The following is a 27,841-nucleotide window of genomic DNA, read 5'->3' on the forward strand; positions in this document are numbered from 1 at the left end:
CTCCCACTTCCTTTACCCAGTGGCCTCCCTGCACTTGAGGACTCCCCTTCCACTCTCCTGTCTGGCAGAGTCCTTGTAACTCCAACAAGGCTGGGCCCAGGATTCCTGGGGGGCTTGACTCCCAACCCTGCTGTGGTCACCTAGGACTTGGGGCTAGGGTGTTCCCACTCCGTGGTACTCTCTCTGCACTGGGCACTTCTCTGACCCACTGACCATTACATACAAGTTAAAGCAAATGCAAGTTATTTAATCAACAATTAATTTTAAAAAGAATAAGGAAAAATGGGAAAGGTTAAAGGAAACACATCAACCTGCTTTGTGGCAGGGAACATCACAAACAGTGTCTCTGGAATGTCAGGGCAATTCACAGTCTGTTCCCTGTACGTCCTAGGCCTTCTTCTCAGGCCCTGACTGTGCTGTAGGGATGCTGTGGGTTGGACACTTGCTCTGGTGGTGGCCCCACGCTCTCAGGCTCTAAGTGGTAGGACCCTTCTTCCCAGTGTCACCCCCACCCTGTCGGGGTTATGATCCAAGCCTGGCCTGCAGAGCCTCTTGGCTGAGGCGTCTCCCTGTGCTGGGCCCGCTGCCCAAGGTCCCCCTCGGTCTCCACAGCTGCTCACTGCACCCAGCTCCAGACTGCTCCAGCCCCAGCTCCACCACTCTGTCTCTGCACTGCTGCTGCTGCTCTGCCTCCAGCTGCCTGGGCTGCTTCTTTGGCCCCTCTGGCTCTGGTTGCTGCAGCTCTGCTCCCAGGACAGGTCTGCTCTGCAGGCTGCTTCTGTGACTCTGCTCCCAGCACTGACATGCTTCCTGGGCTGCTTTTCTGGCCCCTGTGGCTCTAGTTGCTGCAGCTCTGCTCCCAGGGCAAGTCTGCTCTCTCTGGGCTGTGCCTCTGGCTTTGGGGCTGCAGCTCTGCTCCCAGGACAGGATCTGCTCTCTCTGGGCTGCTTTTCTGGTCCCTCTGGATCTGGCCCAGCTCTGCTCCCCAGCTCAGCTTAGGCCCCTGCTTTCTCCTTAGCTCGGCCCCACTCTGTCTGACCCAGGCAAATCCAGTTCACACAGAGGATGGGATCTCCATGGCCTCCTGACTTCCTGATTAGCCTGCCCGCCCTGTCATTCAGGCTGACCTGGAGCATTGGCTTCTCCCCATTGTTCCTGGGGGCTGTCAGTCTCAGGGTCCTGATTCCCCATCGACCCTTCCCCTTTTAGTACTGTGAGCTAGCCAACCAAAACACCCCCATTGAATGTTAGTAAGGGGGCAACAGTCCCCTTACATATATACCCGCATAACCAATGGCAGTGAAAGGGTTGGTTTTATTTTTAGATTAGTGTCTCCTTTTTTCTCCAAAGCTATTTAATTCCAGGAGGGAATAAATGCACCGTAAAAATATTTAGTTGCCAGGAAAATAGTTTAGCAACAGTCAGTTGGTACATAATGTTTTTCTAAAGAAATGAATAAGCAACAGATACACCAGCACAGATGTTTTGTATGAAAAGTTGGTAATAGAATTAAGTAAGTTGAAATTGAAAGTCTGATATAAGTGGTTGTGAAAAGTATGAACTAATGTTTTCAGTCAGCCATAGGGCCTGATTCTGCAAATACTTCACAATGTTTACTTCAATGGGAATACATACAGTTGAAAACACCACTGCCAGCAGTAAGTATTGGCGGAACTGGGCCCAGATTTCTCAGGCAAGATAATGGCTCACACAAAAATATCACAGTTTTCCAATTTTAAATTGCTATGTTATGGAATAATGATTCTATTAAATGAGTACATTGCGGAATTTGTACATTTTAATTGTAATTGATTTCTATTTATTATTTACAGAAAGGTCAGTGTAATTATTTAGTCTGAGTCCATCAAAATAATGTAATTTGTCAGATGGTTATGCAAATGTATGTAGTGCAGCAAAGCATAAAATTTGTGACAACTGTATTACAAAAAAAGCCCTAAAATTTTTACCATGAAAATATCAATATGTGACTGTATTTAAGATATGTATAGAGAACCAATTTGTGTGCTGCGTATCTTACCTGTTGGCTATCCTCTGACATACTAAGAAGTTAACTTCAGAATTTTAGTCTTACTATTATTACAGAAGAGACCTGATCCAAAGCCCACTGCCGTCAGTTGGTGCCTTTCCACTGATTTAAATTGGCTTTGGATCAGGCCTCAAAAGAGCTCTATAAATATATATGGGATAATTACATAAATTACTATAATCTGTTTAGATTACAAACAAAGGGGTATGGAGGAATCATGGAGAGAAGTTTGAGTGGCTTGTGTTCACAGAATCTTGAAATATGTGTGTCCTTATTCACAATTTTTTGATGCAGCTTTATACGTTTGAGGTTTGTTACAAAAGAAAACATTATTTTTATTAAAATCATGCACAAAATCTCTGTCTCTGTACCTTTTTTAATAAGTTGTGGGCATGCTTCCAAGGCCATTAAAGTTAGTGGAAAGACTCCCATTGACCTGAGTGAACTTTGGATCAAGCCTGGTAAAAGTTTGTAAGAAACCAGAAAAATAGGAGACAAAGTTTGAAAAGATGTTTTTCAAACATAGAAAGTTCTCTTTCAAACAATTTATTTACATATTTATGTACAATGGGATGGTAAAAACGTATCATATCAAAAATAAATGAGCCATTTCTCAAACAGTTACCTGAAGTTCAAGTGCATAAATACTGGATAATACCCTATGAGGTAAAAGCTGTGGGGGTTTTAAACTAATTACTATAATACAAAAACAAACCAACAACAATAACTAAAGTTATATTTGGAGATGGAAGAGTCCTCTCTGACAAAAACAACATATGCTATACAAGTTCTTAATTTTTCTTTAACTGTTGGTCAGATTTTACCATTCTATTTGTGAACTGTGGTAGATAACATCATATAATGCACACAGTGCATGCTGCAGTTTTAAAATATGAAGTGTTTATTATTCTGCACAAAATATTTTCCCCTTACAATATACAGCCTTCCTCTCACCCGTGTATGTGAAATCTGTTTGAATCCATAGAATATTGGTTTGAATGATGGCTCTGATTTTTTTATACTGTACTTTTCCAAAGAAAGCACAAAATGCAAACATAAAGTTATCATTTGCCACATAGCGCAGATTTCATGAGTGCTCCAGGGCTGGAGCACCCACGGAAAAAAATTAGTGGGTGCTTAGCACCCACTGGCATCCAGATCTCCCCCCACCCCCGGGCGCCTCCCGCCCACTTCAATCAGCTGTTCTGCAGCGTGCAGGAGATACTGGGGGGGAGAGGGAGAAGCAGGGATGGGACACGCTCGGGGGGGAGGGAGTGGAACTTGGTGGGAAGAGGCGGGGCAGCAGAGGAGCAGGGATGGGAAGAGGCAGGGTGGAGTGCTGGATTGGGAGAAGGGTTGGGGCGGGCCCTGGGGCGGAGCAGGGGCAGGAAGAGGTGGGGTGTGGTAGGGGCTTGGGGAAAGGGGGCGGGCGGGGGTGAGGCCGGAGGCAGAGCGGAGGTTTGAGCACCCCCAGGGCCCAGACGAAGCCGGTCCCTGTGATTTGCCATTTCTTCTTTATTCACACACAAGTAAGCATCTCTCCTTAAAAACAATGAAATTGAAAAGCGATTTAATGGCTTATAAATAGGCCATTCTTTAGCTTGATGGGAGAATGCATCCCCTACCAGTTTTATAAAAGCCACAATTAAGCAGCCTCTTAGCCCAAGCCCAAGAGCCCGAGTCAGCTGGCATGGGCCAACTGTGGATTTTTAATTGTACTGTAAACATACCCTTATTGCAGTAGTTCTCAACTGGGCGTCCGGGGCCCTCTGGTGGGCCACGACCAGGTTTTAGGGGGGCTGCCAAGCAGGGCTAGCATTAGACTCGCGGGGGCCCAAGGCAGAAAGCTGAAGACCCACCGCATGGGGCTGGGGCCATGAGCTCCACCACCTGGTGCTGAAGCCAAAGCCTGAGCAACTTAGCTTCACTGGGCCCCCTGTGGTGTGGGTCTTCAGGCAGTTGCCTTGCTTGCTGGCCATGGCTTTTATTTGCAGAAAACCACTTTTATTCCTGGGGAAATTCTGCGTCCTTGCGCAGTGCAGAATTTTTCAAAAATTAATGTGTTTTGCGCAGAATTTCCTTTCCCCCACAAAAATGGGCTTCAGTGCTGCTAGCCACCACTAGGGGCTGCTGGAACTGGCAGAGCATAGAACTCGCACATAGAAGACGGTGCCAGTGGGGAGCAGGAGAGAGCTAGAAGATTTCCGGCAGCTGCAGTTCCCAGCATGCTCTGAGGGAAGGAGAGAGGGTATGCAGGAAACTCTGTGCAAGACTGGGTCCGAGCATCAGACTGTTTCTCCCTCTGGATCCCTGGATTCGGGGGGCAGGGGGGAAGGAAATGGGTGTCTGGTCCGGGGGGCCCTGCGGCTGGGTTCTGGCGGGGTGGGGGTTCGGGTGTATTGGCTGGGGGAGCATGACTGGGCTCTCGGAGGGGGGGAGTGTGGGTGTCTGGTCCCCCAGCTTGGCTCTGGGGGGAGAGGGACGTGGAGGGGGAGGGGGAGGGGGCAGACAAACAGGAACTGGGCTGTCATAGGGGTTTCTTTAACTCTCTACTCCTGGGGGAATTTTTTGGTGTGTCTGTACTGTTACAGACATACTTGTTGACAAGTATTTTGAAATAAATTACCAAAATAACCTGTAATTATGTAGTGTTATTTTGACAAATAAAATTTGCAGAATTTTAAAATATTGGGTGCAGAATTTTTAATTTTTTGGCACTGAATTCTCCCAGGAGTAAACTATTGTGGCACAGCTGAGTTGTGGAGTTTTTAATAGCATGTTGGGTGGCCTCAGAAAGAAAAAGGTTGAGAACCCCTGCCTTATTGGACCAACTTCTGTTAATGAGAGAGACAAGCTTTTGAGCTTACACAGAGTTCTTCTTCAGGTCTGGGAAACATACTCAGTTAAATACATGGTGGAACCAATTTTTTAGCATAAGTAGGTAACACATTTCAAGGGACTGTTCAAGGTGAAATAGCCCGTTAACACCCCTCCAGTCATGGGGGGAAGGAAAGGTGTCTGGGAGGGATGGTTGTTAGTGGGTCATAGATTGTTGTAATAAGTCAGAAATCCAGTGTCTCTAGTCTGTCCATGATTTTTAGTGTCTAGCAAAGTTACGAATTTAAGCTCCCAGGTTTGTCTTTTGTCATGTAGGTTTCCTTTGAGAATGAGTGACAGATCAGATATAGAGTGATGGCTTTGTGAAAAGTAATGTAAATATAAGGCCACATCACAGTATTTTACAATATCAGATTTTTTGAGACTGTCTGTTGAACCAGATTACCCAGCTCTCATTTTGAATTCAACTGGATTTATTCACAGTCAAGCATGGTTTTATGTGCTTTGCTAAATGCGGTCTTTATGAGCCTCTCTGAGATTGACATGGGGGCTAAATTTGAAAATGATTTTTGGATGTAGACACCTGTCCACAAGAAACCAGACTGAAACCACCAACAGCACAAGTTTATTAACCATTATGGCACGCTGAGATAGTAATCTTTTTTATTGAATTTCTATGGAAGCTGGTGGGTTAAAAAGTTGGGGATAGTTAGATAAGTGGCCTGTTTGATGTTCTTATAGAGACAATGGTCGTGACTCCATAGTTAATGTTGTGTCTAACAGTCTGTTTTAAACTGCTTTCATAGCTCCTTCTCCTGTGTACCTTTTCACAGGAATGACATTTATACTTAAAGTTGCTCCAGTGCAAACTACATAACACAAATATTACTTTTAAAAATATGTAAATATTAAAAATATGGAAATAACCAGAGTAAATGATTTATAATTGACTTTCACAGTTTAATAATGATACTGATGTGTAAAAATCACTGTGCAAAACCCAGTCTTAACTCTGACCTATGAGACACTTACAAAATGGCTTTTATCACATTTATTTATCAGTATCTAAAATATTATCAGTGATATATAAATTAGTGATATGGGTGCGTATATATCTGTGTGTGTTTTTAAATATGTGTGTGTATATAATGTTGTAGGGTTTATAAATAGTGATGAGCAAATAAGGGTTTTTTAGTTTGGTGGCTGAACTGAAAAATCTGGGTGGAAAAATGTGTCTGGGGTCAGATTGATATAGAAATTCTTTGGTTTTCTTCTCACCAAAATAAAAGCCAAAAAAAATTTGGGAGGGATTAATGAAACATTCCACTCTAAATGAAAAAATTCTACCTGAAATTAAATGTTTAATTTAGAATGAAACTATTTGTTTTACCCAACGCATTTTTTGTTTGTTTTGGGGGATGGAGATATATAATATTTGTGTGTGTTTTAAATGGTATCAAGTCATACACGTGTTGGACACTTTTGAAACATTTAAACTTTTTAGATTTTTAAAAAGTATTTTGGGCAGAAACTATTCACCAAATTTGAACCCGAATTTAAAACTGCAAATTAACTATTTGTCCAAAAAAAAATTTTCCCAGCTCTATTTATAAATGTCGTGTGAGCCAACATTAAAGCAATTATTGGATTGTATAAAGTAAATGTTTACCTGACATTCTACTGTTAGTAAAGCCCTGAAATCAGTTGACTTCAATAGACTTTGGATTAGGCCCTAACTACATATAAAAAACCCTGGCCCCTATCCTGCAAACATTGGAGCTTAACTTGAACCATGTGAGTAGTCCCACAGGTTTCAATGGAACTACTCACATGCTTTAAGTTAAGCACATACTTAAATACTGTGCTGCATCAGGGCCAGAGTGCTCAGTCTCTTGCCATATTGTATCCTGTAATAATGTAAATAAATAAATGATATATAATACACACACACACTTCAAAATGTTCCCCAAACAGGCATTACAATGCCAATGTCACTGGTGCCCAATTTGAATTAGGGCATGTCTACGTTTCCAGCTGGGACTGTGATTCCCAGCTTGAAGGGACATACCTACGCTATCTGTGATTGAGCTAGTTCACTAAAAATTGTGTGTGTGCGCACGCGTGCGTTCGCATTGCCAACTCTGACTGAAGCTCTTCCGTGAGATTTTTTCCCCCCAACATGAGGTAACGTCTTTTTCTTAAAATATCCTATTACAATCTCCCAGATGGCTTTCCATAGTCACTGAGAGATCGATGCTGATTCCGGGAGACTCCAAGCCAATCCGGGAGGGTTGGCACCCCTAGTGCGTGTGGCTGTGGCAGCGGAAGCGGTGGAAGGGTTTAGGACAGTGGCTCTCAAACTTTTGTGCTGGTGACCCCTTTCACACAGCAAGCCTCTGAGTGCGACCCCCCCCCTTATAAATTAAAAACACTTTTTAATATATTTAACACCATTATAAATGCTGGAGGCAAAGTGGGGTTTGGGGTGGAGGCTGAAACTCGCGACCCCTCCCCATGTAATAACCTCGCAACCCCATCAGGGGTCCCGACCCCCAGTTTGCGAACCCCTGGTCTAGTAGCCCCAAGTATGTACCTGTCTGAGGCCACAGGTGTGTACTTAGGGGAGCTAACCCCTCCCTTCACTTGCCCTGCTGTGGCTACGCTTTACTTTTAGCATGCGAGCCTGGTCAGAGCAAGCTGCAAGTATGTCTCCTCGAACTGAGAACCATGCCCCCAGCTACAAGTATTTCCTTAGTCGTAACACAGAGGCGAAAGGCATATTAATCCATTACTGTTCCTTGAATCATGCACTACATTCACATACTCCTCTTTAGGAGGAAGATCTGTGGGTAAAATGTTTTACTGAATAAAATGTAAAATCCCCTTCATTCAATTAAAAAATAAAGTATCTGATAAAGGGCTGAGGTGCTTCAGCCTCTGCAGCCACAGCTTTATCTTATTTCCTTTCATTATCTTTCAACCCTTCACTCTTGGAGTTGCACATTTTATAAGCTATACTCTCTTGTTGGTTGATCTGCTTGGCTATCCCACAAAGGGAGCAAGAAAATCTTCTCTGTTGTGCTGGGCAACACCACTGCCACGTTTATAATTACAACTTTTCTTTTACTTAGTGAACTGTTCTGTTGGAAAATACGGTCTGCAACAGATGGTTTTCTGGTTTTGCTTTTTGGTTTTCTGGTTTTGCTTTTTAAGTTTTCCGTGAAGAAAAATTTAGGAACAGAAACAGAACAGCGTAGTTCAGAGATTCTTATAATGTGGGTTAAACCTTAATAGAGAGATTGCCTCATCGATGCCTCCTGTGCACAATGGCATAACATAATCTGGACAACTATAGCAACAGTTTGTGAACCAGTAAACTTTGTTGAAATTGACTTCTGCTTAAAGAAAGAATATAGGTCTGTGGTGATGGTGCCACTCTGGAGAGCTGTTTACTGACCATTAATGGGTGAGGATTTACTTTCTGATGGATCTTTCTTTATGTCTGCCCCCTTCCATACTTTTTAAAAATCAAATCGTACCAAAGCTGTTGATTTGATATCCATAACCCTTTTCATTTCACCTGGCCTATTTGAATTTCAAAATCTTAAAAGGGGAATACACCTTATTTAGTGTATATTAAAGTACCATACTTTTAATTAATAGTTCAGTGTTGTGAAGCTCTTGAAAATTTGTTAGGAAGAGGGTAGGTACTATCTTTTGAGCAGAGGGATAAATCCTAAAATTATATTTTAAGTAATCCTATTTATTCTTAGGGCTATAAGAGTTTCAACAGTTTTTATCATAAAGTTGAATGGATTTTGAGCCAAGAAATGGCAATGTTGGTTCATGAAGCCCAGCAAATGTAATCACAGTGACAAGGAGTTCTCTCTCTTGCTTTTCTCCCTTCCCTCACAGTCTATTTTTTGCCCTTGTGGCATCACATTACAGCAAAGCATAGGAGAAGTAATTCAGACTCCATGCCAGCTTCTCTGACCTTCTTGGATAATCCAAATATACTTGTGCCATAGACAACTTTAAATAATAAATGTGTTCAGTTTCAATTACTTCCTACTCTAAGTCCAATTAGTGGATTCTTAGTGGAATTTGTATATTAAACCAGGGTTAGCCCTTTTATGTATATTTACACGAAAGTACATATTTGGATTTGGATCTTTCTTCAAAGTTTGATTTGGATTTCCAGTTAAGAAAAACATTCTCTGCTGGTTCCCATTTTTCGGTGTGCTGGTTACTGGTTGATATTTCACATTATAGTCTGACACATTTCAGCTACTATATTTGTCAATCTACTCTAGGTACTAAAGTAACATTTAATATCCCAACATTTTTTTCAAATCTCCTGTTAACCACCTTGCTATATCCTGGTCAGACATCGTAAAATGGACTCAATGGGCAACAGATAAGAAAAGAAAAGAGCAGGGTGATCCCAAAATGTCTTTGATCTAAAGAAAAGGAGTACTTGTGGCACCTTAGAGACTAACCAATTTATTTGAGCATGAGCTTTCGTGAGCTACAGCTCACTTCATCGGATGCATACCGTGGAAACTGCAGTAGATATTATATACACACAGAGATCATGAAACAATACCTCCTCCCACCCCACTGTCCTGCTGGTAATAGCTTATCTAAAGTGATCATCAAGTTTCATCTAAAGAGAAACCATTCAGGAATATAGAAATCAGATGTCATAGCATTTTCTTTTTATTATTTTAACATCTTTGTCTCTAGCTTGTTTCATGAATATGTATTTTAAATATTTTTTTTTAATTTCTGGGTTCAATTTTTTTATATTTTTTTTATTTTTCTTAGAAAGTAGGCAGTGAACGGTTGAATTAAGCCAAGGTAATGTATTGTATACTTGGGCTTTTTTTACACACTACTTAATCAGATCACCATTCTTCATTGTCCTCCACTTCGGATGGCAGTCAGGGGATCCAGATGACAATCTGTGGAAGATATTCTTCCAGAGGCAGCATCTGGCTCCTTGGCAGATTCCTCAAGCACTTCTACTAATGGGTTTGGATTTGCCCATGGGTCTTTTATGTGGTTACATTGCAGATGGGCTGTCTGCACAGCTTTGTCCCTTTTGAATGCATTTTTTAAAAAACTTTCATCCCACTTTTAGATATTTACACACTCTTTTCAAGTTAATATGATTCTTTATGAGTCTTGTAAGATCCCTCTGCTTGATTCTTTGTGTAAGAAATCCCAAAACTTTCCATATATCTAAACGTGCACCTTGAATTGTGTTTGCGATTCTGGATCAACTTCTCCAGTCTCATTGCCAAGTGATATAATTCAGCACTATCTGAGTCTTTATTATTGTCAGATGTCTTTGGGAATGACCCTACACTATCACTTTTAGAGCAGAGTAACTTTACCTCCCCTTGAAGCATGAAATATGCTTGCCTTCCACTAGCCTTCCCCCTTTGAAAGCCTATGTTCAAATCTGGATTTGGTTATAAGTGAAAATGAGTATGGTGGGCTCACCCTGCCCCTTAGGGGAGCCTTGTCTGCTGCTTAGCAGAGTCCTGGACTAGAGTAGCAAAGTTGTTGCAAGTGATGACTTCCTCCAGGGATCAAAGTGGCATTAGTTGTGTCTGTGTCTGTCACCTTCTCATCATGACTGCCCTCATTATCTTTGCTTCCTGGGCTCACATTCCAGTAGGAAAAATTCATATAGATGGAAATGAAATGCCAAATAAGCATCCCACCACTATCCTTTGACATTTATGTAGCAGTTCCTGCAAATGGCTCAGCAGATATTTTCTGGATTGATATAAACAAATTGCCAGACTGATGGTGACCTCACAACAGCAATTACTGCTTGGAGTGAGTGATGTTATCCTTCAGAAGCCCACCCTCGAAGACTGGGACAGAATCTTTAATATCTTTTATTCTTTTCCTGCCTAGGTACCTCCAAGTTTCTCTCTTCTTCCAACAGTGGTGCATTTGGTGTCCGAAACAAAAACAAAAAAAAAACTGAGGAAAAAAAATTGTTTCAGGTTGAATGAAACTTTTTTTTTACCCAAAATATTTTTCTTTGGTTTAGTTAGTTTGTTTGTTGCATTTTGGGTGTGTTTTACCCCTTTAAAACAAAATTTAAAACAAATCTAGCTAAATTTCTAAATAAAATATTTTGAAATGAAAAGTCAAAATATTTTGTTTAGAAAATATCTTAGCAACTATTTTGATTTTTTTTAACATTTTATATATGGCTGAAACTATTAGACAAATCCATGGATAGCTGCAGTCTCCTGAAAGTCTTTGCATTTTTGGGCGAATAAACTGTTTGACAGAAAAAAATTTCTCCCAACTCTACTGGTATACTCTTTGACAGAGTTAGATAACTTAGACATTGTAGTGCTCAGTGTTCCCATCTGTAATTATTATTATTATTATTTGTATTACCATAACATGACTATAAATTCTTTAGTGCTTCTTACCACAAACCAGGTGCTAGTCCTGACACGGTTTAAGAGACACTATATGAAGGAGAATGAAGAGTTGGGCCCTTGTTAGCGTTCAGTATTATTACTTGTTTTTTCCTCTCAGGTAGACAGCCAGAACTGACACTGTGCTGTCAGTGGTTGTGCTTTTGGTGTATAGTGCCAGGGTGACAGTAAACAGAACAATAGCGGAGTTAATATCATGCCCTTCTATTTCGATTTGAGAAATGATGAAGGAGAAGAAACTGCGCTGAGCCTGCAAGAGAAAAACAAAGTCACTTCAATGGAGAAAACTTTGTGTTATCAGTTTTACTGTTCCTTCGCTGGATTTTGCAGTAGCTTGAGGCTTGGTTGGTTTAAGATTTAGGGCATGGCTACACTGGAAACTTCGAAGCGCTGTTGCGGGAGCGCTCCCATGGCAGCGCTTTGAAGTGCGAGTGTGGTCGCGCGTGAGTGCTGGGAGAGAGCTCTCCCAGTGCTCCTGGTAATCCAGCTCCACCTCCCAGCGCTCGGAGCCTGTTTACACTAGCACTTTAAAGCATCTGACTTGCTGTGCTCAGGGGGGTGATTTTTCACCCCCCTGAGCCAGCACATTAGAGTGCTATAAAATGTAAGTGTAGTCAAGCCCTTAAACTGGAGTTATATCAGTATCTTGAGCCACAACAAAACACGGCACACACAGTGAATGTTCAGTAAGAAAACCCATATTTATTTCCTTTAATTTCTTTATTTTTTTTATTGATATGCTAATTTGGTTTAGGACTTGTTGCTCATGATAGTGTACTAAAACAAAAAGAGAAATCCATATCCTGTATAGAGTTATTCATAGATTGTTCTAACTGGCATATTCTGTACCACGTCACCCTTGTAAAAAAATCACAGAGATAGCCACCCAGGAAATCAAAGCACCTGCAAAAGCAAATGTTCCTGTTAGTCTAGGAATAATATAATGACTGGGAATGTAATACATTAAAGTATCATTTTTAGGCTTCATCGTCATAACGTACTCTATTTCTGGCAACCTATGATATAATAAATATATATTTTTCCCCCACAAAAATCTTTATTTTTGAGTAAAGGCTGCTAAATAGCACATCCTAACAGCATAAATGATAAAAACAAGGAAATAATTATTAAGTCCCACAATATCCCATCTGCACTGAGTGGGTCAGTTTTCCTTTATCAGCTTCAACTTTCTCCCTTCCACTCCCCAGAGTCCACATATATCTGCCCTCACTTAGGCCAGGTTTATTGTCTGGAATTTTCATGTGCTTTGATTCATAAAGGTTTGGTGTGGTTTTCATAAATTACATTGTACATGGGTTATATGCAAATGTGTAAGTGAGGTTTGGTGTGAGATAAGTTTTTTTTGTAACGTTTAGGTAAAGTTATATGAATGGGTTGTCGGTATCGTTAGTGATCATTAGACATTTAGGTAGAAGTTACAGAACTGAAGTCTGCGTGTGTGTGTGGATATGGATGTGTTATATTTTTTTCAGAGTGAAAGCATTGTGTTGGTTGTTCAGAATAAAGATGAAGAGATATAAGTTATCTTTGCTCACCAGGCACATACTCAGAGCACAGCTGGAAAATGTTGACAAAAAAATGAAAGTTTGATGAAAAACAGAAACAAAAAAAATTGTTTCTGTTTTTCATCTAAATTGAGCCTCTGGTTAGAGAGCTGGGCTGGCAGCATTAGGAAACGGAAGTAGTTGACAGATCTGAGCAGTTCTATCAGCTAGCCTTCTAGTTGCTCAAAATGATAATTTTAAATGAAGGGAAACTCGTTCTTTAATTTTTGAAGTTCAAAAGCAGACTATGTCTGAAATATTATAAGATTGTGTTTTTGTGGGAGAGAAGTTTGGAATTTGAGGGAACTCTGGTTCTAGGTAGAGGAATATAAGAAACATAATAAAATCTTTAAAAATCGAGCATTTTAAAATGTTTCTTTAGCAAAAGTTAGTAAAGATTTTTATTAAAAAAATATGCAGAGAAATCAGTTGTCTTCTAGGGAGTTATTGTGATAAATTTAGAGAATAAAGTAAATTATTTGTGTGAAACAGAGTCCTCCTTTAAGTTCACTTAACTTTGGAATTGCTACCAGTGTTACCTGGTATAGAGTTTGTGCTTGCAGAGCATTTTATTTAGAGAAAGTGTTTTATTTATTTAGCTTTAATTTTAAAGTATTTTATTTAGGAAATTATGTGGTTTGTTTTCTGTTTTCCTGTATAGTTTCGTGGTTGATCTGTATGTGCTTCAGAACTGGCTGATAGAAAGTAGGTTTATGTGCAGGTATGTTTAAAAAAAAAAGTTTTAGCCATTTAAATGAACACGTTAAAGAAGACACAGTTAGGGTTAATGTGGTGTTTTCCTGGAAGTCATGAACACCACTCGAGTGTTCTGAGTTGGAGAAGGGCCCAAAGCTTGCTCTAGTTCTACCATATTTAACTTGTCAATTTAAATAGGTAACACTTTTCTAAAATGGCTAATATATGTATTCCAGGTGTCTGAATTATTCTATTTTTAACTCATTTAAAATTTTGCAAATAAATGGGCAAATAAAATTTTGCTGTGGAAAAAAGTGGCAAGAATGAACTTATAGTTGTACTGAGAGAAAAAAATGGGAATTTTAACAAAAGGATATGCCAAAGGTTTTAACTTACTATTTATAATATATTAAAAGCAGAAAACTCCTATATTTAAACAAATGTGACCATTGCCAAGTCAAGCATTCAGAAGTTAAGAAATGCCACAGGTAAAGGTTCCCATACAGTCTTACTTTGGCCTCCCTGTGAATATATGTTGTGATAGTTTTACTTAAAATCATATAGAAGGTCTGTGGCAGAGTCAGAAATACAACCCTGCTCCACTGCTTTAAAACCACAAGATAATAGCCTGTGCACTGAATGAGGCATGGGTCCTATACAATAAATAGTGTTTGATCACATAATTAAACTTGTGCCATACTATACATGCAGAAGAGGACCAAATTAAAATTTCATGGTCATTCTTAATGCTGGCATTTCCTAACTTTTGGAGTGTTCAATTTTGCAACATTCTCATCCTTTAAATTTAATTGCCTAGGTTTTTTTAAAAGCAAACGATAGTAACAGAAATTTCTAGTGCTGGCTTCAGAAGGGAGTGTGGTCTGGTGGGTACAGATGAGATAGCCACAGACATAGTTTTGTCACATTCATTCGTTTTGCAAAGGCTGCCAGCTCTGGATGAGTCTTGGGTCTGCCATATTAGCAACAGGGTTCTATTCCCAGCTCTGCCTGAAGTGACTTTGTGTGACCTCTCTGTTACCGTAACTGTCAAATGGGAGGAATGATAGTTGCTTGCATCTTAAGTTAGGAGCATGAGTCCTTGCTCATTGTAAAGGTTGTGAAGTGCACAGAATGGTGGAAGTGCTAAGATTAGGAATCACAGTTCTTTCTAAAGGCTGCTGCTGCTGGGTTCCTAGAGCTCAAGCTCACTGTGGGCTGGGAGCATGCTCAGTGCAGATGCAATGTTTAGAGATTTTAGCAGCAACCTTCTAAAAACCTCTGCTGCGCATGTGCAAATGCCAATTTTCATAGGCTTGTAGCTAGCCAAACCTGTTTTTTTTCTGGGGCAATAGAAGATGCCTCTAACCCCATCCTATATTTCAAGTTTCTGGTCCAAACCATGGTGGTGCTAATGCTCTTAAAAAAAATAAATACAATAAAGGTCAGAAAAGTTATAACAGTAAAACTATCTATTCATTCTTCACACTTATTCTCTGAAAACAGCGAATCCATTTTTGCTGGGCTGGTACAAAAAAAATTCAGGCAGAGTCTAAGCATGGAAAACGTAAGCTCAGATGGTTGAAAGTGTGGCAAAGTTATAAGCAATTGAAAGTAAGTGTTTATAATGAAAAATGTTAGGCATCTTTAACAATAGACATCACTCTGCCTATAATGAAAGAAACACTTTTTTCCACTAGAAAGCTGCCTATAGTAAACAAACATGTATGTTTAGAAACACTAATTTGTACTTCAGACTTCACTCATCTTTTTCTGTTAGTAAAATCTAAATTTAAGGTACCATACCTTGGAAGTATTTAAAGGTGCTGCTTGCTTGCTTTATTGGGGGCAAAGCCATTGTGGATAAATACAGATATATGTAAATAGTTTTATGAAATAATTTTAAACCTTATTGAGACTCAACAAGCACAGTGGCACCAACCTAGAGTACATCTTTCTTTCATCCAAACACAATCCCTATTCATGCATTGATCTTTTTAACACAACACTTTTAAAGCATATTGGTAAAATATGGAGTAATATACTCTTCTATATGATAGATGACATAAATATGTGGAATCACAACCACATATTGTAGTATAGAAGAGGGATGATCTGTTTATATTCTCTGATAAACAAAAAAAAGCTGATAAGATAATTGTTTTCTGTTTAAATAACCCTGATTCATAGCAGAAGTAAAAGGTGTTTGGAAACTTTAAATTATGATATTTGGGGAAGTTTATTATTTTGCATTCTGGAATATTACATGAGTGGGTGTAAGAGAAGAGTAGAGTTTTTACCCTGACTAGAAAGAGGGAACAACTACTGTTTGTTTCTAAGCTGGAAGCATTCATCAGGTATCTCCAAGCTGGTCATTTTTGAGCAGAAAATCATGACATTGCTTTAGTGAACACATGGGGAGAATTAAACTGTATATGCAATGAAATACCAGTTGTTTATCTTGGGTACCCTCTTGCTTTCTTAAACACATACAAGATGGAAACACAGACTTTCTTTAACCTTTAGCTGCATAGCTTCACTGTACAGAAAACTGCTAAACAAAACCTGACAGAACAGTAAATCATTTATGTTCATTTTATTTCATCACTGATCACATTTCCCGTAGACAATAAATGTAATGCTCTGTTGACAGATGTATGGAAATGGATATGCAGTTAGATGATGAAATCTGGGTCAAGACCATTTAAATCTAAGTTTATGCCTTTGCATTATTGAATATTAGTATAAATTTTGTACATGCTGGTGCATGACCTTCTCCCTACACTTATAAGATTCCCACTACTCATCCAGACCATTGCTGGGGAGAGTATCCTGCCGAAAGAACTCTGGTGCATAGAGGGCTCATCTCAAATACTCATTGAAGTCAATGAGATTCTTTCTATTGGCTTTCAGGGGCTTCGGGGAAGGACCTTAATACATTGCCCCAGTTGTGATGTGATGTTTCCCAAAATGGGAAAATGAAGGGCTTTCAGGTCTCATATATAACCCTGTGCCTTGGGACAAATGTATCTGAGGTAACTAGAATGTTCATCAAGTTATTTCTACTATTAGGAGCACAAAATGAGACTCCCCTCTGAGAGACAAGACCGGTTCAAACAATGCAGGTTTTTTCCCCAGAGCATGCAGGAGATTAGCATGGGGGACAGAAAGCTACAAAGGGAAATTTTCAATGATTACATGAGGGACTAGACAAAAATTGACACAACTGTCCCCTGCTCCTCCTGCCCCAAATAACAATTTAAATAGGAACAGGAGCTCCTATTAAACTGCCTCTTATACTCCATCTCCCTCACAGCCATCCTCACTTTACAGAACAGGAAAATTGAAATCCCAATGAGATGCAAGATAATCTCTCTATTGGCCTTGGTAGAAGACACATGGTAAATTATTTTTCTTTTGCAGCTGGCCTGGCAACTATGTGTACAGTAAAGATGTTTTGGGGGCTGGGGGGAAGATCCATGTAATTAATTTGCAAATTGAGAAAGGAAAAGTAGCGCACACACTGCAAAGTGGATTGCAGTTGCCAGTCTAGCATGGACTCTCTCCCTGCATACCTGGAGGCATTCTGTTTGTGTTGTGAGTGAGGCAGCATGTCTCTTAGACCTATCACTGGTGGAGAACTGTCTCCCTCCCCTTGACTTGGCTGTGACATTAAAAGTCGTGGAGGGGCTCTAAATTTGATTAAAATATCTAAATCAGAGATACAATGTTTTGGAAATCATGACTTTCTAGGCTATATGGAAATAACATGGAATGAAAAAAATACATAAAATCTAACCAAACAAAAATGCATAAAATAATTGGATTAAATAAGCTTCCTATAGGATATTACAAATTCATTCTTTCTGTCATCATTCTGTTCTCATTTATTAGGCACACAGTTATGACTAATGGTTAGAATACAGAATGAGGAGTTGGGGGCTATGGAGATTATTTTCTTAGCTCTGCCATGACTTGCTGTGTGACTGTGGCCTATTCCTTTAACCTCTCCATGTTTCGGTTTCCCCCTTTTCAAAAGAAGGATGACAATATATCTTACCTAACTTATAGGTGTATTATGAGTCTTAATAAGTGTGTGTTAATTATATTGTGATACTTGTTTGAAAGTAGAGAATATATTATTGTCTACATCTAATTATAAATAACTTATTCTTAAATCAAGTATAGGAGGGGTAGCCATTTTAGTCTGGATCTGTAAAAGCGGCAAAGAGTCCTGGTGCCACAGGACTCTCTGCCGCTTATTTTTAAATGTGTAAAAATGATGCCAAAGACTTCAAAGAAACATACCTATTTTATTAATCTAAGTATATCTAAATGACTTCTAAAATGGAGTTATAGTTATGTTATCAAATTGTTTTTAAAAATTCCTGAACTTTGCGTGCTGCAATACGTTTGCTGCTCGCTGTCAACATGTGTTAGATTTCTTTGAGTATAGCTTTCAAGTAAGAGTGGCTGATGTTTCATAAAAGTAATAATTTAAAAGTAAAAAATGTTTTCTATGGGTATTTAACATTGAATAAGTAATTGTGACTCACAGAAATAATAAATGAATAAATTTAAACATTTCTGATATCATGTAAACTACAAACTTTGGTAACAGTATTTTTGCTAATAAAGAATAGCTACAGGTTTGTTTTCTCATAAAATAATATTTTTGTCTTTTTTTAAGGTGCAAATGCTGATATTTAGATTGTAAACTCTTTAGGAAAGGAATCATATTGGGGTGCGGTGTGGGGGTACAGTGCTTTACACAACGAGAGCTCAAACCTTGATTCTAGGTATTGTTGCAATAAAAATATTTAAATGTTAATAAAATAAAATATGTCCCTGTGTTGCTTCCTTTTCTAACAGGTCTATGGAAATGCAGGATCTAACCAGTCCTCATAATCTTGTTGGAAGCAGTGATAATCCGAGTAGTTCCAAACTGGATAAATCTAATCTCAGCAGCACGTCCATCACAACAAATGGAACAGGAGGTAAGTGTAAGACATCATCAATGCACAGAAAGTTGTTATATGTCCTTTTTCTATTTTTAATAAACTTTTTTAAGTTTAGCATTTCAATTTAGTGATGAGCATAAGGCAGATAGATAAATAGACAGACAGATAGATATCAGCCCTCAGCAAAAAAGATGAACAATAGAACATTTTGAATTTGTACAGTTGTTTCCATTTAATTCTGTTCAACAACTTGAAACTGAATGAGGAAAGACACTGGGTCTGGAGACCCAGTTGTCTGCAAGTATTGAAAGTATAACATAAATAATGGTTGTACCATACCAGTCTTTCTCAAATCTTCATTGTATATTGTTCAAACCATAGACGTCCTGGAAAGAAACCTTGTCAGGTCATCTAGTTCAGCCCCCTGCACTGTATACCAAGTATACGAAGACCATCTCTGATAGGTGTTTGTCTAACCTGTTTTTTAATGACTACTACTCATTACTTAAATTATTACTTAAATAATTACTGCTCCATGTACCTCTATAAAGACATTGCTGAAGTTTAGATCAATCAGAGTTATGTTTCAATGCTAATAATGGATTTTGCTGCCCTTGGTCTGGTGAATAGTCTGAATGCGACACTTCACAGTGTGAGCAAGGGTGTCAGAATATGAGGTGAAATCCTGGCCCCTGTTGTGTCAATGAGTGTTGTGCCATTGATTTCAACAAAGCCAGGATTTCACCCATGGTTCTTAGATTTTGTACATTAGTGTGCACTACACTTGTATTTTAGCATTTTATACCAAAATATTGGTCATCCAGTTCTTTCTTCCCACAATATAAAAAGTTTTATTCACTTCTCTGTATGCAAAAATTCCATTAATGTCTGTGAAAATTTACATGTGAGTATGGAGGGAATAGACCCCTCTAGTGATATCTTTAAGATTCAGTATATTCACATTTAAAAACCAAATAGCAATATTCCAGAATAAGGAGGGGCTGAAACTAGACCCTTAAGAGCACTAATAATTATATGTGTTTATTTTATTTAAATAAACCAGCTAGAATAGTACTCACAAAAGCAATACCATGCAGCTAAAGACTAGGCTCAAAGTGCAAAAACACCTACTGGCATTGAAGAATATTCATGTATATTGAGCAGACATTCAGACAATGAACCATTATACTATTCCCATTCTCAGGAGACAACATGACTGTTTTAAATACTGCTGACTGGTTGCTGAATTGCAGCACTCCCTCTTCTGCAACAAGTATGAGAGATCATGGTACAGTGCATGTGTGTGACTTTGTGGCTCCATGACTGCTGTGTTACATTTCTCTTGTTTTGTTTCATTCTTTTGTTCTGTCGTTTAGAACATTTTTATGTGATTTCCTACTTCTTAGAGTCCTTTTGCAGAGTTGGAAAACCAGAAGGAAGCAGTAACAAACATTTATTTTACCATACTTGTTAAGCCATTTCACTAGTAACAAGAATTTTAATTGTCCTAGAATGAAGTTAACTGTATACATCCTCATAATCTGATGGCATCGTTTTCAGAGAGTCTGAGCACCCACAGCTCTGATTGACATCATTGGGAGCTACAGATGCTCAGCTTCCCTTGAAGCCAGATTAATGTTTTTTTCCATAGAATGTCCATTTATCTTTTTTTTTATTTTTAGGTACTATATTACATGCTTACCTGAGCAAAAATCAAGGTTGTAAAATGTAGCATAATTATAATTTAAAACATATATATGTTTACAAACATTTTTATGATCCTACAACCAGTTACTACCACTTATTCCTTTCCTCCCATATGTATTATTATGATTTACTTTGCATTGTAGTAGAATCTAGGGGCCCAGTTGTAGATCATGGTCGTACTATGGTACTATAAAAACATATAAGAAAATGATGGTGTCTGCCTCAAAGAGGTTACAATCTGAATTTAATTTAAATGCGGATATGCATGGTAGTAACTGTTTACAGGATTGGGTTGAGAGGCACATACATGTGTTCAAAGGGGTATCAACCTAGACTTTTAAATTTGCAATTGCAATTTTGTGCATGCAAAACTGTGCAACTAGATTTATACACAAATTAGTCATACTTCTGCTCAAACAAAAATGCAGGCCTTTACACTTACAAAGTATGTCATTATTGCAGAGTTAACTCAGGCTCTTACTTACGTCTGTTACCCCAACACCTCCGCCCGACACCCACAAAGCTGTCTTTCAACCCAATGCTTTCATCCCGGGCTAACTGGCTTGTCTGCAGTATTGGCTAAATCATGGATGCTGCTTTCACCCAGGTTGGTAATCTATCCACTTTGCAGTGAGGACTCCATATAAATAGGGTGACCAGATGTCCCGATTTTATAGGGACAAGTCCTGATTTTGGGGTCTTTTTCTTATATAGGCTCTTATTACCCCTCACCCCCTGTCCCGATTTTTCACATTTGCTGTCTGGTCACCCTAAGTATAAATCACTCAAGTGCTGGTAGTTCTCCAGTGCCTTCCTACATTTCCTGCCATGTGCACAGAAGGACAGACGAGTTCTCTCATAATTCACTGTGAAAGAATCATAGAGTGGCTCATCTTACAGCAGGACAGATCACCATGGGATATGCCCCCAGAAGTCCGCCTCATACCTGAGTGAGTGCAGCACCAGTGAGGACACAGGAACATGGGTTGGGCTTTGCAGTGTGGCTGCTCGCACCCAAGTGAGGCTAACGCAGGTGCTCAGACCCAGGTGCTGATCACCTAGGGTGGCCACTCTCACATTCCTGGAATACTGGACATTCTGGCAATTCCTGCTTGCCCCAACCAGGTTTCAGAGGGGTAGCCATGTTAGTCTGTATCAGCAAAAACAACTAGGTGTCCTTGTGGCACCTTAGAAACTAACACATGTATTTGGGCATAAGCTTTCGTGGGCTAAAATCCACTCTATCAGATGCATGGAGTGAAAAATACAGTAGGCAGGTATAAATATACAGCACATGAAAAGATGGGAGTTGCCTTACGAAGTTGGGGGTCAGTGCTAGTGAGGCCAATTCAATCTCGGTGGATGTGGCCCATTCCCAACAGTTGACAAGAAAGCATGAGTATCAACAGAGGGAGAATTACTTTTTGTCGTGACCCAGCCATTCCCAGTCTTTATTCGGGCCTAATTTGATGGTATCAAGTTTGCAAATTAATTCCAGTTCTGCAGTTTCTTGTTGAAGTCTGTTTTTGAAAAAAATTTTGTTGAAGAATGGTGACTTTTAAATCTGTTATTGAGTGTCCAGGGAGATGGAAGTGTTCTCCTACTGGTTTTTGAATGTTACAATTCTTGATGTCTGATTTGTGTCCATTTTTCTGTAGAGACTATCTGGTTTGACCAATGTACATGGCAGAGGGGCATTGCTGGCACATGATGGCATATATCACATTAGTAGATGTGCAGGTAAATGAGCCCCTGATGGTGTGGCTCATGTGGTTAGGTCCTATGATGGTGTCCCTTGAATAGATATGCGGACAGAGTTGGCAACACAGTTTGTTGCAGGGATTGGTTCCTGGGGTAGTGTTTCTTTGTGTGGTGTGTAGTTGCTGGTGAGTATTTGTTTCAGGTTGTGGGGCTGTCTGAAAGCGAGGACTAGCCTGTCTCCCAAGGTCTGTCAGAGTGAGGGATCGTCCTCCAGGATAGGTTGTAGATCCTTTATGATGCGCTGGAGAGGTTTTAGTTGGGGGCTGTAGGTGATGACTAGTGGCATTCTGTTACTTTCTTTGTTGGGCCTGTCCTGTAGTAGGTGTCTTCTGGGTTCCCTTCTGGCTTTGTCAGTCTGTTTCTTCACTTCCCCAGGTGGGTACTGTAGCTTTTAAGAACGTTTGATAGAGATCCTGTAGGTGTTTGTCTTTGTCTGAGGTAGTGGAGCAAATGTGGTTATATCTTAGAGCATGGCTGTAGACAATGGATCGTGTGATGTGGTCTGGATGAAAGCTGGAGGCATGTAGGTAAGTATAGCGGTCAGTAGGTTTCTGGTATAGGGTGGTGTTTATGTGACCATCGTTTATTTGCACTGCAGTGTCCAGGAAGTGGATCTCTTGTGTGGACTGGTCCAGACTGAGGTTGATGGTGGGGTGGAGTGGAAATTGTTGAAATCCTGGTGGAATTCCTCAAGGGCCTCCTTCCCATGGGTCCAGATGATGAAGATGTCATCAATGTAGCTCAAGTAGAGTAGGTGTGTTAGGGGACGAGAGCTGAGGAAGCGTTGTTCTAAATCAGCCATAAAAATGTTGGCATATTGTGGGGCCATGCGGGTACCCATAGCAGTGCCACTGATTTGAAGGTATAAATTGTCCTCAAATGTGAAATAGTTGTGGGTGAGGACAAAGTCACAAAGCTCAGCCACCAGGTCTGCCATGACATTATCAGGGATACTTTTCCTGACGACTTGTAGTCCATCTTTGTGTGGAATGTTGGTGTAGAGAGCTTCTACAGCCATAGTGGCCAGGATGGTATTTTCTGGAAGACCACTAATGGATTGTAGTTTCCTGAGGAAGTCAGTGGTGTCTCGAAGATAGCTGGGAGTACTGGTAGCATACAGCCTGAGGAGAGAGTCCACATAGCCAGACAATCCTGCTGTCAGGGTGCCAATTCCTGAGATGATGGGGCGTCCAGGATTCCCAGGTTTATGGATTTTGGGTAGCAGATAGAATACCCCCAGTTGGGGCTCTAGGGGTGTGTCAGTGTAGATTTGTTCTTGTGCTTCTTCAGGGAGTTTCTTGAGCAGATGGTGCAGTTTCTTTTGGTACCCCTCAGTGGGATCAGATGCCCCAAACAGGGTGATCTTGTATGCATGGTGCACTCTGTTTTCAAGAGCACCCACCCCCTACCAGCTGCACATGTGGCAATGCCAGCAGGGGTGGAGCAACATGCTGTTCAAAATGGTAACTCCTATCCAATACTGCATAAAACCACTTCTGGTTTTGTCCCACTACCAGACAGGGGGCAAATCTCTCAAAAAGAGAACTGTCCTGTATAAAACTGGACACATGGCCTTCCTGTGACCACCTGATTTAACTCTGTAATGAAGACATACCCTTAGAGGCTGATTTTGAAAGTTTGAGCCAAATTTTCAACCCCTTTCTATGAAGTTGGATTTTCATGCTTTGGTCACTCGAGTTCTTTGCATTTACAGATATAGGTCAGTGTTGAGACCCACTGAAAATACAGTCCCATATGGTATCAATTTTAAGTAATGAAACCCATTTTTATTGTATATTGTATAATTTAAATATCTCAACATAATGTGTAAATTGTTCGTAGTACGCACACAAATTTCAACCATAATCTGTTATTCTGAAAGGCCCCATCCTGCAGAATATGACACACATGCTTAACTTTGCAGGTTTGGGACCAAAGTTAATAAGGTTTCAGAAAGCTGACTTTTAAAAAAAGAAGTTTGAAATGACTCTGTATATGCAAGTCAGCCACTTTAAGGTATTACAAAAATATCTTATATGTGTTCCATGGAGGAAGTGCTGTGCCAGAATAAATGGCTTACTGTGGGGGCTCGACAGCTATGTGCAAAGTAATACATTAGTCTGATTATGGAATATCTCATCTATTCTAATCTGTTATTTTAGTAGATAGAGGTGAAGGAAAAAGTACATTGCCACATACAGCTTAATTCCTAACTAAGCAGCAAGGGGGAAATCCAGTGAGCAGGTACATGCTATCCTGGGAGGTGCTCAGTCTAGTACATAGGTTCTCCTCTGAATCCCACTCACTCAGAGGGCAGTTGGATCACTAGTCCAATGCCTTTTAGATCTCTGTTTCTTGTTGGTAGGGCCTCTCTATGTAGTGTTCCCACTGCCTAGCTGCATCTGTGGTTGCATAGTATTTGCTTGGCAAACTGTGTGATAGAGTATATGCCACACCTATTGAGTTATGACATTGGATGTGGATTGCTGCCCTTGGTCTATTCCCTTCATGTGTTTTCCTCACTCCCATCAATCTCAAATGTTCTGTAACTATCTTTCTCTGCCAGCCCAGTTATACTCGATCAGGTCCCAGCTAATGATAATCTATCCCAGCATGTACCCTTCCATGTTTGCTCCTGGACTCTGTAGTGAGATGTCTTGCACTGGAGTCATAGGCTGCTTCTCCTGTTCCAGTCAGAGTATAGCATCCTACCCTAACTCCCACAACCGGAAAGGCTGCTTGGCCATCCTTACTTTTTCCCAACCCCCTACTGCTGGTTTCAGGAGATACTTTGTGTAGCCTGTCATCTTCCATTGGTCTTTGAGCAACATCCTCACTGCCTGTCAGCTACTTCTCTCCGTTATCACTGGGATCTCCCACAGCAATTTAAGGTTTTCTAGGAAAGTCCTCGGGCTTGGATGTTAAGTGAAAGGAGAGCATCAGACATCTGGTTAACGGTCTTGTACACCTCTCTGAACTGACCCTTTAAAAGATCCATACTCGCCTGTTCTCATTGGCCCTTCCTCTCCCTGATCTACGGTCGCTTTCAAGTAGAGTAGAACTTCAGAGTTACGAATACCTCTGGAATGGAGGTTGTTCATAACTCTGAACAAAATGTATGATTATTCTTTCAAATGTTTACAACTGAACATTGACATAATACAGCTTTACTATGCAGAAGAAAAATGCTGCCTTTTAACCATCTTAATTTAAATGAAACAAGCACAGCAACAATTTCCTTACCTTGACATCTTTTTTTAAACTTTCCCTTTATTTTTTTAGTAGTTTACGTTCAACACAGTAGTGTACTGTGTAGTATTTGCTTTTTTTCCTCTCTGTTGCCTACTTGTGTATTTCCAGTTCCAGATGAGGTATGTGGTTGACCGGTCAATTCGTAACTCTGAAGTTCTACTGTACAGGGGAGGAGAACAGTAGTAGAATCTGCTGCCCATCTGATTATACCATTTTGCATTCTCAGTCCTTAAAATATAGCTTAGTTGTTAAAAAATGAAACTTGCAGGTCATTAGTTCTTCTTGGAGTGCTTGCTCATGTTGATTCCATTCTAGGTGTGTACGTACCCACATGCACAGTCGTCGGAGACTTTTGCATTAGTGGTATCCGTAGGGTCGGCTGTGTCGCCCCCTTCAGTGTCACACTCATGCATCAGTGTATCAGGCGCCACCAACCCTACGCCCTCTCAGTTCCTTCTTACCGCCCATGACGTTTGGTCGGAGCACGTTGTCTTGCATTGGAAGAGTGTTAGCGGGTCTTTCAGCCCATTGTTGTGTCTCCTTTATAGTTAGCTCTTAGGTATTTAGTTTCACGATTAAGTCAAGTATTAGATAATAGTTTTAGTAGTTAGAGTCCCAGCTAGGACTTAGCCGCGGAACGAATGCCCTGTTCCCCAGGCTTCAAGCCATGTTCATCATGTACCCGGCCAATGCCCATTACTGACCCCCATGATAGCTGTTGGAAGTGTCTGGGGGAATCACACAGAAGAGACAAGTTAGGATCTGCAAAAACTTTCGCCCTTGAACTCAAAAGGAGCGGGATATCCACTTGAGGGCCATCCTCATGGAGGCTGCACTTCCTCCTGCCTCCGAGCCCTTCTGGTCGGACTCCACGCCTAGCACTTTGGCGTTGGTGCGCAGCACACTGCTGGTATCAGAACCCACCCGGCACCATTCCCCCTCGCCGGTGCCTAAGAACTGGCTGAAGCCCAAGGGCACGTCAGCACTGCAGGACAAGGGGGAATCAGGCAAAGTACCCGTGTTAAACCACGGCCTAGGATCCTGGCACTGCAGCCTCAGTCTCCGGGTAGAAGACTCCGGTCTCTAACACCAAGGTTGCCCCTACGAGGCACAAGATGCCCGAGTCATGATGCCGATCCCCGTATCTGCAGTACCACCAGGCCTCCCACCAGAGATCACCAGAGTACATATCCCCATCACCTAGGCAGTCTCCCCCTACTCCCCCCCTCCCCCCCCCCATGGCATCGATCCCCCTCGGTGCAGGATTGTTCCTGGTCATGGCACTGGTCTCTGACTCCCTGGTACTGCTCTTTGGGCAGGCACCATTCCTTGCCCTTTCCTTACTGTTTGCTGACAAGGGTCAGCTGACAGACTCGGGCATCTACAGTGGTCCAAGCTGGAGGGAGAGCTCAGCCCCTCACCTACGAGAACCGAATCTCCAACGACCTACAAGATGGCCCTCCCAGCCTGGCAGCAGGGGCAGTGGCCCACCCAGTGGCAGTACTGGAGCCCAGGGGGCGTACCCATCATGCCACTGTTCCTCTCAGGCCGCATCGGACAAACTGCCTCCAGCCCAGCCAGCACCAGCATCAGAGCACAATGCCATCAACAAAAGGGACAGGCAAGGCCAGGCCAGTGGCAAACCCAAAAATAAAGACACCAAGAGACTGGACTTAATTGGCAGAAAAATTTATTCAACAGCCAGCAGCAATTTTGGGTGTCTAACCATCAGGCCCCGCTAGGCAGGTAAAACTTATACTTCAACTCCATCAGCAAGTTCAAGGAGGGCCTTCCACAGGACCAAGCCCAGGAGTTTGTCACCTTAGTGGACGAGGGCAAAGCAGTGGCCAGAGGCGCCCTCCAGATGGCCTGGGATGCTACGGACTCGGCGGTGGTCACGAGGCGCAGCTCCTGGTTACAGTCCTCCAGGCTGTCCCAGGAGATGCAGACTGTCCTTCAGGATCTCCCATTTGAGGGAGCAGAGCTCTTCTTGGAGCTGACTGATGCACAGCTCCACAGTCTTAACGACTCCTGTGCCACCCTCCAGCCCTTGGGCCTGCACACCCCTCAACAGGCTAGAAAGCCATTACGGCCTCCGCCTCCTCTGCCTCTGTCAAGGTTGTGGGGTGTCCCCCAGTCCACCTCCTACAGAGAAAAGGAAAAAGACAAGGGGTTTAAGCGACGCCAGCCTTCATCTTTCCGCTCCTCTGCCCAACCTGGCCCCTCCAGAGACCAGGGCAGCCAGAAATGGGTATTTTGAGGCTGTGCCCAAGGATGGTGCCCCAGCCACTGCCCAGGATCGACACCCCTCCCCCCCCCCCACACACACACTTTTTCCTCGATCATCTACGCCCCCTCTGGTTGGCCTGGTCGCAGTGGACCTCGGACTGTTTGGTGCTTGACACAATTTCTTTGGGCTACTGTAGCGAAGCAAAGACTCATCAGCGCAGTGCCTCCTGCTGGTTTTCTGAGAATTAGCTCTTTCCAGCCTTCGGAGTGCTCTCTGCAGGCCAGTGTCTCACCCGCCGCTGGCCCCGTGTTCCT

At 41.3% G+C, this 27,841-nt stretch overlaps 1 protein-coding gene across 5 annotated transcripts in view; it reads left to right on the forward strand.

Annotated features, from left to right (window-relative positions):
* Positions 1 to 27,841, forward strand: part of EYA4 (EYA transcriptional coactivator and phosphatase 4) — a 218,802-nt gene that overhangs the window by 125,441 nt on the left and 65,520 nt on the right. For all 5 annotated transcript variants that reach the window (XM_073335207.1, XM_073335206.1, XM_073335210.1 and 2 more), the window contains one exon: positions 18,489 to 18,613. In XM_073335207.1, the coding sequence (XP_073191308.1) occupies positions 18,489 to 18,613 (125 nt within the window). The remainder of the gene's footprint in view (positions 1 to 18,488; positions 18,614 to 27,841) is intronic.

This window comes from Lepidochelys kempii, chromosome 3, assembly GCF_965140265.1.
Source record: "Lepidochelys kempii isolate rLepKem1 chromosome 3, rLepKem1.hap2, whole genome shotgun sequence".
Lineage (NCBI taxonomy): Eukaryota > Metazoa > Chordata > Testudines > Cheloniidae > Lepidochelys > Lepidochelys kempii.